We start from the raw sequence: 10,417 nt of genomic DNA, 5'->3' as shown, positions 1-10,417 counted from the left end.
GGCTGCGCCCGTGAGCCATGGCCGCTGAGCCTGCGCGTCCGGAGCCTGTGCTCCGCAACGGGAGAGGCCACAACAGTGAGAGGCCCACGTACCGCAAAAAAAAAAAAAGAACCTACTGCCTTTCGGGTCCAGCCCCTCATGGCTCCCTTATGTACAGCTTGGCCTCCATCTTGGCTCTGCCCTCCAACGTGAGGTCACTTGGGTACTTCTTCCCAGGCGACCACTCCAGGACAGATAGTTGTCTCTTAGCCCCTCCGTGTGAGGACTGTCTCTAAGACATGTTTCCCGATGCCTTGGGCATCTCCTCTCCTACCCTTTCTCTCTTCTCCGGGGCGAGTTCCTAATTGACTCCCAAGTTCCGCCCAGCTAAAGCATCCATGGGGGTCTTTAAAGAGGGCTCGGCGTGCCTTTCCACTCTACCTCGTCCGATCTCCTGTGGCTGGAGAAGAAGCCAGGGAACCTGGGGGAGGAAAAACACTTGACAAGCAGTCCAGGGGTTTAGGTTCCAGAGATGACCATCCCCATCACCGCTCCCATACCTCTGAGTCTGAGTCCACCCAGTGTCCTACTCGTTGCCCTGCCTCCACCCCAGTTAGACAATACTGGCCATGAGCAGCCCTCTCAGTCAGTGCTAGTGGCCTGGCCAGCCTCCTTCTGGGTGTCTGTGGGCTCCTGAAACCCTCCAGGGAACAGATTCTGGGTCCTCTGGGTTCTCCACTGCTGTCTGGGGCTGGAAGCAGGACTGGAGCCTGGTGAGAAAAGCCATCAGCTGGGCAGTGCCATGATACCTGCAGTTCACCCAGGGTCTGTCCCCCACACACCCTGACCGCCTCACCATCACTGGACCAGGATGGCTTCTCCTCGTCCGGCGAGAGTGTCTGCGGCGGGCTGGCCCAGGGCCTGGACAGGGAGAAGGCTGAAGCCTCGCCCCACAGTTCCTGCTGCTGCTGCCGATGGAGCTAAATGGAGAGAAGAAGGATGAAGGGCTCCCTCCGGCCCTGCAGCCTGAGGCCCAGCCCCTGGGCTCGGTGCAGAGGGTGCTGAAATCTCCTCCCCCACCCTCAGCTTGGAGCCTGTCCCTGGCTGTGCGGGGCTGTGGTTTGGTAGGAGTTTGCCTGCCTCACTCAAAGCAGAGCTGCGTTCCACCCCCAGCTCCACTGCTTGCCCTCTGCGACCTCGAGCTAGTCACTTCACTTCCCCTAGCCTTAGGGCCCTCATTTGTCAGATGAGGACAATGGGGCTTCCCTGGTGGCGCAGTGGTCGAGAGTCCGCCTGCCGACGCAGGGGATATGGGTTCGTGCCCCGGTCCGGGAAGATCCCACATGCCGCGGAGCGGCTGGGCCCGTGAGCCATGGCGGCTGAGCCTGCGCATCCGGAGCCTGTGCTCCGCAACGGGAGAGGCCACAACAGTGAGAGGCCCGCATACCGCAAAAAAAAAAAAAAAAAAAAAAGAGCAGTGACTAGCCAGTGGGCGGGGCTGTTGAGAGGATCCCAGGAGGGGAGTGCGAACACCCACATGTCCTCGCATCCTCGCCCAGTGTCCCTCGGCACGAAACCTGCACCTTTCTTTCCCTTTCTGCCCCCCCGCCCTCCCTTCGCCTTGTCACCAACAAGGGCCACCTTTTAGTTCCCCTCACCCTCTTCTGAACTGTGTTCTTTCCTGTTGGGTAAATTCCTTACACTCCAGCCCCTCCACACTCTCCATTTTGTTCAGCTGCTTTCTCCCCGCATTTCTCTTTCTGGCACCCCTCTACTCACCTGGTGCAGGTAAATGGCGTGGAGACTCAGCAGACACAAGCTCTGGGAGCTGGGCCAGCTTCTGGCCCCCACTGCCTCCTGGGGACACACAGCTAGAACAGAGGGCACAGTGCATGAAAAAAAGACAGGTCCCCCCATCCCCACATGCCCCAGGGAGGGCCAGGTTTCACCTCTCCTTTCTGGTCACCCCCGCCCCCATGCCCCTGCACCCTTCTCCTGGAGGATCAGCCCCACCAGCCCTGCTCCCTGCGTCTCAGGCCCCCACCCCTCACCTTGAGTCCTGGGTCATTCGGGAAATGGAGGCCAGGAGGCTGGCCGTGGCTGCAGCTGGGCAGGGGACTACGGGGCTCAGGTCCTGGGGGGACACGAGGGGCTGCATCGAGAGGTTGGCCGGGAAGGCCTCTGACTGGGCGCAAGAGAAGAGAGGGTGGGAAGAGAGGACAGGAGGGGAGGCGGAGGTCTAAGGAAGGCAGGAGAGCGGGCTGAGCTAGTGAGTGGGTTAATACAAGAGGTGAGGCAGAGGGGGGAGGGGCCGGGGGGGAGGGCAGCAGGGCAGGCAGGCTTCGACTCACCAGAGGGGAGGAAGAGCTGCTGAGGATCCCAGGGCTGGGGGGGCTGCGAACCGAGCTGGCGCCCCAGGCGGCTGCATCTTGTTGCACCCGGCCTCGAAGGTGCCCCAGGAACTTGGAGCTGTGGCTTGGGGGGCACCGTTGTGGATGAACCAGGGAGAACCTCATCAATGAGAGCTCAGTCTTCCCGTCCTCAGCCCACTCAGACAGTGAGGCCTCTGTCTGTCCCTCTTTTTTTTTTAGGCCGTGCCACGTGGCTTGCGGGATCTCAGTTCCCCTACCAGGAATGGAACCCAGGCCCTGGCAGTGAAAGCACCAAATCCTAACCACTAGGCCACTGGGGAACTCCCGTGAACACCACTTTTATAGCTGTAGTGGGTGCCACCTGGGGTAGGCAGGACAGGAAACACTAGCCCCCCATTCCTTCTTTCCAGGTGAACTGGAAAGAATGGGGACTAGCTCAAGAACACCCAGAAACACAGCCGCAGAACTGGACCCGGGTGCAGACTCAGCACTAGGATACGGCGGGACCTCAGTGTTTTGCCAAACCTGTTCACACTGGATACCAGGGCTGGCCTGACTCCAGCCCTGTCCACTGACCGAGACGTTCCCATTTACAGGTGTTATGACGTGCTGGGAACTCTGGTAGGGCTCTACACATGTCATCTCACGTAATCCTCATAAGAGTCCCACGCACTGTCCTCATTTGACAAATGAGGGCCCTAAGGGGAAGTGAAGTGACTAACTCGAGGTCACAGGTGGCAGGCAATGAAGCTGGGGGTGGAACCCAGCTCTGCTTTGAGCGAGGCAAGCAAACTCCTACCAAACCACAGCCCCGCACAGCCAGGGACAGGCTCTTACCTGAGGGTGGCCATGGCGCTTCACATCCATAAGGGCAAAGGAACAGATGTCCCCAACCGCGGCCACATCTACAGCGAAGTGACGAAAAAAGTCAATGATCTCCAAGGCGCCAGGGCGAAACCAGAAGAGCAGAAACAGTGGGGCGAGGACAGGGGACAGGAGCTCCTCCGTGAGGGAGACCTGGGGAAGCAGGGCTGAGGCTAAGAAGGGGTTGCTGAGGGCAACCAAACTCGCCAAGCAGGAAACCTCCAACGCAGTCATTCCCCGACGCCCGGGAGGGCCAGCCCTGAGCCCCTCTGTCCCCAGACACCGCGGGCAGCCAAGCCTCCTCCGCAGCCCCGCTACGGGCGTGACCCTCACCGCTCGGTGTTGCAGCAGCCGCGCCATCTGCCGGTAAGAGCTGGTCCTGCCGGCAGGGCCGGTCGCCTCCGGGAGGTAGTGCGTGTGCGCCAAGGCCGCCGGCAGCAGGATTTGCGGCGAACGACCTTGGCCCTGCCCGCCCGGAATGAAAGACCTAGAGGGCGGGATGGGGATGGAAAAGGGGCCTGCCGTTTAGAGGATGTGCGGCTGGGATGCAGGGCTGGGGGGCCACTAGCGGTGGAAGGGGTAGGGATGCGCGGGAGGCTCAGCCCCAGGACAGAAGAATGCCCCTCCCCGGACATCTCCCCCATCGCACCTGGCCACTGGCCACTATCCCGAGCGCAGTCATGGCGGTGAGCACGTGCTCCACGTAGAGCACATCCTTGTCGTAGACGGTGAGCACGAGCAGCGCGGCGAAGAGCGCGCCGGCGAAGAAGACGAGCTGGCGGGCCAGCAGCGCGAGCACGGGCGCGGGGGCGCGCAGGAAGGCGGCGGCGGGGCGGGAGGCGCGGGCCAGGCGCGCGCGCAGCTCGTGCGGCAGCTCGTTGAAGTGGCGCAGCTGCTGGCGGGCCAGGCGGGACCAGCGGCGCGTCGCCAGCGCGCCGGGCTCACGCCGCAGCAGCTCAGCGCGGCTGTAGAGGGCGTGCAGCACTTGCCAGGCCAGCACCAGCGGGCTCAGCGCCAGGTTCACGGCCGCCAGCAGCAGCACCATGCGCCGCCAGCGCGCGGCCAGGGCGGCCCGCCGGTCGCTGCGCTTGTAGGCGTCGGGCAGCTCCTAGCCGCCGCGGAAGAACGAGAAGGGCCCGCGGGAGAGGAGCAGATCGAGTTGGGCGCCAGGCCGCAGCTGAGGAAGGCCGCCCTGCCTCCCCGGGGCACGGCGCGACGGGCCGGCAGCAGGCCCTTGTTGGCCAGCGCCACCTGGTAGTTGGTGTAGCGCAGGATGCGGTGGTGGGCGTCCAGCTCCGTCAGCGGCCTCGGCTGCCCGCACAACCCTCCGCTCCTCTGCAGTGCCAGGAGGCGGGACTGCACCTCGGCCCAGGGCACCGAGCTGAGCTCCTCCTGCGGAGAGGGGACGCCTGAGCGCCAGCCACCTGGATTCCTCTCCACGGCGATGCCCAAACTCCCCGTGACCAGAGATGTGTATCCCCGCCGTCCTCACCCAGTGTCTCTCGGGCACGAAAGCTGCCACCTTTCGCTTTCTGCCCCCTCGCCCTCCCTTCGCCTTGCCACCAACAAGGGGCACCTCTTAGTTCCCCTCACCCTCTTCTGAACTGTGTTCCTCGGGCCCCTGCGCCTCCTGAGGCCGTGAGTCATGTGCTTCCCAGGAAGAGCTCATAAACCAACTCTACATGTATCTGAGCTCAGCTCCGTAAGAGCAGGTTTTCCTGGCCACCGCTCGCCCACCCGTGCCCGCAGCCCTACACATACAAGGTACATCAGAGCTGCAGGTAACAAGGCAGGCTCTTTCCCGTTCCTGGGGTACCAGCCCGCTGGGCCCGGAAGCCCCCAAACTTTTACCTCAGCATGCTTTGAGACACACACACACACCCCGCCCCATCCCACTCGAACAGATTAACCTTCCTAAGACAGTGGCCTTATCCCCGTCGGGGTGGAGGCTGTCAGATCTCACTTGGAGCTCATCTGCAAACCTCATTTTAGCCCAGTTTTACCCAGCCTCCCCAGTCCAGCTTAGTCAAGTCCCTCCAGGCCAGCCTCTCCAGTCCATCCCAGGGTCTCCCTTTCCCCTGGAAGGAAGAGGGGAAAGAAGGAAGGAGAAAGAGGGGTCAGGCACCTCCTGGAGGAGCAGTGGTCCAGCTCCTCAGCTTCCCTGCCTCCATCCCCAGCCCTCGCGACTCTTTCCTGTGCTATGGCTCATGCTTCCGCACTCAGGTGGGCTTTCGAGAACCTCTCCCCTTTGCTGCACAGGAGGGCTGTGTAAAAGTCTCTGCACTTCTGAGAGGAGCAGAGAAAGCTGGCTGCTGAAAGTAGCCTTTGCGCCGTGCCTTAAAGAAAGAACTTGGGGGGCTTCCCTGGTGGCGCAGTGGTTGGGAGTCCGCCTGCCGATGCAGGGGACGCGGGTTCGTGCCCCGGTCCGGGAAGATCCCACATGCCGTGGAGTGGCTGGGCCCATGAGCCATGGCCGCTGAGCCTGCGCGTCCGGAGCCTGTGCTCCACAACGGGAGAGGCCACAACAGTGAGAGGCCTGCGTACCGCGAAAAAAAAAAAAGAAAGAAAGAAAGAACGTGGGTACAGAGCCAGAAGGAGCATGAGCGAGATGGGGAGGAAAGAGCAAAGCGTGACCAGGGACAGTGAAGGGGCCGACGAAGTAGCTTCCTGCAAACAGGGGCCAGAAAGGGGGGTGGGCTCACTGACGGGGGCCTGAACACTCAGTTGCAGGCTGGTGGGTTAGTCTCCTTACTGCTGCCCAAAGATGCGCATTGCTTCCCCTGCCCCCTTCCTGCCTGGGGTTTGGAATGCCTCCCCACCTCCTATCCTCCCCAGCCCAAGCCCAGTTCCTCCTGCTCTGGAAAGTCAGGTGACTGCCCTTCCTCTAAAGACCCATTGTTTGGACCACAAGCACGTGACTGTGCATCATCTTCCATAACCATCTACATCAACTAAGCTCCACAACAGGAAAGACCTTGTGTTCTAAGAGGCGGTACCCCACCTCCTAACATTATTCGGGGCCAAGGGTAGGTGTCTCTAAGGGCTTCTGCCCTCTTCCCAGTGGATCCTTCTGTCAGTACAGCTCCCTACTCCTCCCCACCCTCCACCCCCTGACATGGCACGCCTCCACAGACACGCTCACCCAACTCACTGGGGGGATGTGCAGGGCCTCCCTGGAAAACACCTGGATGTCCCAGTAGCTGAAGAGTTTGCAGACCGAGCGAAGCAGCTGGAAGAGCCAGACGGCAGCCGCCAGGATCAGCAGGAAGACAAGCAGGAGCGGATCCTGTGCCAGGCGGGACAGACGGAAGAGAGAAAGCAGCGGCCCCATAGCAAGGGAGACCTGGCTTGGGGAGCGAGGGGGTCCTGGAGAGGGGACCCAGCCAGACCGGTGGTTCTCAAAGTGTGGGCCCTAGGGGTCCCCAGACCCTTGTGAGTGTCTGCAAAGTCAAAACTTTTCATATAATATTAAGGTTTTCTGCCATTTTCATTCTCCTTCTCCCAAGAGTACGCAGTGGCCTTTTCCAGCGGCTACGTGACATCACGGTCAGTCGATGGAATGTATGTTTGTCCGTTCTTAGGGACAGCTTTAATCTCTAACAAGGTGGATCTAGATAGGATTCTCATCAACAAAAGGTCTCGGGAGTTGGGTTCTCGATCAATTTTAAGTGTATCAAAGGTGGCCTGAGACTAAAAACTTGGAGAATGGCTGATCTAAACCAAGGGACAAAAGGAGGGGAGGCTTCTGTCTTTGTCGGTTGCTCTCCCCCATCACCTCCCCCACCAGCTGTCACTCACCGCTGGGCACACTGGGATGAGGGTAGGTTAGCATCTGACAAGGTCACTTTGCTGTGGAGCGACCCAGGTCTTGTTCGGTTTTTTGGTTGGTTGGCAAAGAGAACGCTGTAATCCACGCAGCGAAGAAGGAAGGTTGTGAAGGTGACAATGAAAATGAATCGTCTGGGACAGGAGGGAGTGCAGTGATGAGGCCTGCGGGCTGGGAGGGCTCCTGCCCCAGCCTCCGGGCCCGCCCGGATTAACCCATCCTGCTGAGCCCCTAGGTTGCCTGGGAAGGCACTGGAGGCCCAGAGGCAGCAGGCACTACTGAGGAAGCAAGGGGAAGAGCTTGGAGTCTGGGACAAGCATCTCACCCCAGCTGGAAGACATCCTCCAGCAGGATACAGGCAAAGCCACTCCTCTGGTGGTAGCTGTACATGTGGCAGGGCGTCAAGAATTAAGCCTGAGGCATGATGGGCCTTTCCTGAGGACGCCGACTCCTCAGCCCCCAAGTCCCCAGCCCACTGCCTCCCTGTCTCCCTGTCTCCCGTGCCCCTTCTGCCAGGCAGAGCACAAAAGGATATCTTGGTGAAGAAGCTGTCCAGGTTCTGGACGTGGTGCCAGGAGCCTGGGCACAGAGGGGAGAGCGTTGGGACTCACCTGCCTCCGTGCCCTCAAGCCTCTGCCAGAGGCCCAGCCCAGGGGACACTCTGGAGCCCTGAGGCCCTCCCCAGCCCCTCACCTCGGAGCCCTTCAGGCACGTGAAGCAGGGGCTGCTGCCCCTCCCCATGGAGGGCTGAATCTTGGGACCCCTCAGGGTCACAGTCCTCCAGCCTCTCAGAATCCTGCTCAGGGATCAGAGGGCCTCTCCGCAGCCCAGGAGGGTCCTGGGGGCATCGGCATGGGGCAGGGGCAGGGTGGGAACCCCAGGAATGGGGAGCAGAGATGGGCATCATCGCGGGCCGGGCTGCGTGGCGGGGGTAGCGGGAGTGGGGAGGGTACTATAGCGAGGCTGAGAAGCCCCTGGGGCCTGCACCGCTGGGTAGGGGGGCCCCGGGGCTGAAGGAGGAGCTGAGGAAGGCGTGCTTTTTGTGTGAGGTGCAGGGGCCAGAGAGAAGATGGAGACCCTCCCTCCCCCAGGTCCCCGACCCGGAGGAGGAGAAAGAGGAGGCAGTGGCACGGGGAGGAGGGGCACGGATCCACGCCCCAGCTGCCCCCGGTCCCCACCCCCCGCCCATCTGCCTCACCATCAGGCCAGCGGCATCTCCTGAAAGCTTGGAAAGATGGGAGCTGCTGCTGTTTCCGAAGAGGTCTGCGTTGCTGAGCGGGGACTTCAGCAACCAGGACGGTGACAACAACAGCCCGGTGACCCAGTTGGGGCAGGCCTCAGGCGTCCCAACTCGCAGTCACCAGCCCGACCACCCACACCCCTTCCAGGGCAACCCGCGGCCAAACCTCTTAGGGCCCCGCCTCCATGCCTGGCAGGGCAATACCTGGAGAGGCAGGAGCAGACTAGCGGCAGATGGAAGGAGATCCCCCCGGTCCCACCTTCAGACCCCCAGCGGACTTAAAACGGGAAGCCAGAGAGCAGAAGCCGAGAACAAAGACAGAAAGAATCTAGTTAGGATTATAGGGCTATGGGGCCAAGATATACATCTTTAGTTTCTTAAAACCTTATCTCAGAATAAAACAAAACAACTTATCTCCCCTCCCTATATACACACACACAGAGTGATCCACAGAGAAACACTTGAAGACCAAACACAAAAAGAAAAAAAGGAAATGAGAACGGCTGCATGTTTTGCTTGTATGACAGTGCTAAGGAATGGAAAAGGGGAGACCGTCTGACTTTGCAGCCAGGGTGGGGGAGACTGAGAGGGAGCAAGTGAAGGGAGGAGAGGCAGTTATTTGGGACGAGAGGTGGTTCTCGGAGATTTTACAGTAGGAAAGTGGGGTTCCTTGGAAGCTCCAGTATGTTTGCTTATTTATCCTCTTGAAACCCCCTCTACCAAGTTCTGATCCAGTTTTGGGAGCCCCCTGAGATGCATCAGGGCTGACCCAGCAGAGGGCAGCTGAAGGTCAGGAATTTGGAAGGGCAGGTAATTTGGGTGCCCCAGGGATGAGCTGACTGAGTTGAGTTCCTCGTTGCCACCTCAAGGAGGAGGCGGAGGCCCAGGCAGCTGGTATGGTAGCTTGTCCAATACCATTCTTGAGGCCCTGAATCATCAGGTTTCCTACTGAAGTCCATTCCTGAGGTGCTGACTCAGCCACCCATGTGTCAGGGCCTCCAGGGCTTAAGCCCAAGTGCTGATGTAGGGACCAGTGTCCAAGACATGGAAACAGAGGAACAGAGTACATCCCAGATTGCCCACTGGAGGAACTTAGAGGAGGAACCTGTGCTTCCTTCCTGGGAGGGGAATTGTCGTGGTAGCTCAGGACTTGCATAGTTTTATCCCCGAGCAGGAGGCAGAGCTATGAAAACAAGACTCCTGGTGCCCAAAATGGAATCCCACACTGCAGAGGGGCTAGGAAATTCCCATGATCTCTCTGAGACACCTGTCAAAATCAGGTATATGGGGTTTCCTCTGGTCTCTCCCCAGCCTCACTCACCCTGATATTCCACCATACTCACTTTAGGACCCTCCCATACAGCCTCCTCACCCAGCCCAACCTCAGACTAATCCTGACACGTTTTCCTACCCAGTTTCACTCCAGATTCATCGATGAACAGCCTCCCTACCACCGGCCCCAATTCACGTCAATTTATTATTAAGGACACTCTTCCCTGCCAGGCATTTGGAGGGGAAGGAGGGGACGGATGAATGAGACAGAGCCACTACCCAAAAGGAAGTCACAGCCCAGTGGGGAGGCAGCTATGCAAACAAGTAATTACACAGAAGAAATAACTAAGAGTGAAACAGAGGTGTAAGAGCTGTGCGGTGGCAGCTTCAGGCACAGTCAGCCTAACTGCGGTAGGAAGGCATCTGTGGGGGAGATGGATTTAGGGTCGCGCCAGCGGTTCTAAACCATTGAGTAGGGGCAGCTTATCAGAATCACCAGGGTTTTTTTTCCCCCAAATATATGTGGCTGCCGTCCCCGGAGCTCCGACTCGCCTAGGAGAGCGGGGTGGGTGGCAAAGCACGTGCACATGTTTTGAAAAAACTCCAAACGGTTTTTGTCCGTTAGTCTCCCAGAACCAGCGGTCTACACTCCCTGGAGACTCCGGAACATCTAGAGTCCGCCAGGAGCGCCCATAAGAGAATGACCCGGAGGGCAGCAGCTGACGCGTTACTATGGATACCCCAGGGCGGGGGGACGCACTCTGCACACCCTCAAAACGTCACCCCATAGCCGACTCGGACGGCGTGCACAGGGCAGGGCCCGCCCGGAACTGGGGGCGGGAGACAGGCGACTCTCTGCAATCA

The 10,417-nt window shown here is 59.9% G+C and overlaps 1 protein-coding gene across 1 annotated transcript; it reads right to left on the bottom strand.

Moving 5' to 3' along the window:
• Positions 1 to 16: 16 nt before the first annotated feature.
• Positions 17 to 10,341, bottom strand: ATG9B (autophagy related 9B). Its single transcript, XM_027102747.1, is given in 17 exon segments — positions 17 to 749; positions 836 to 959; positions 1,759 to 1,783; positions 1,785 to 1,850; positions 2,031 to 2,164; positions 2,331 to 2,627; positions 3,189 to 3,368; positions 3,549 to 3,712; positions 3,873 to 4,373; positions 4,376 to 4,607; positions 6,367 to 6,501; positions 7,004 to 7,175; positions 7,367 to 7,431; positions 7,577 to 7,620; positions 7,735 to 7,959; positions 7,962 to 8,230; positions 10,337 to 10,341. Coding segments are annotated over 17 exon segments (2,766 nt in total). The 3' UTR covers positions 17 to 621.
• Positions 10,342 to 10,417: the final 76 nt, after the last annotated feature.

Source organism: Aethalodelphis obliquidens, unplaced genomic scaffold, assembly GCF_003676395.1.
Source record: "Aethalodelphis obliquidens isolate GAN/ISIS:26980383/991018 unplaced genomic scaffold, ASM367639v1 scaffold5, whole genome shotgun sequence".
Taxonomy (NCBI): Eukaryota; Metazoa; Chordata; class Mammalia; order Artiodactyla; family Delphinidae; genus Aethalodelphis; species Aethalodelphis obliquidens.
The sequence above is the reverse complement of the archived record's forward strand: the minus strand, read 5'-3'. Positions and strand labels throughout refer to the sequence as shown.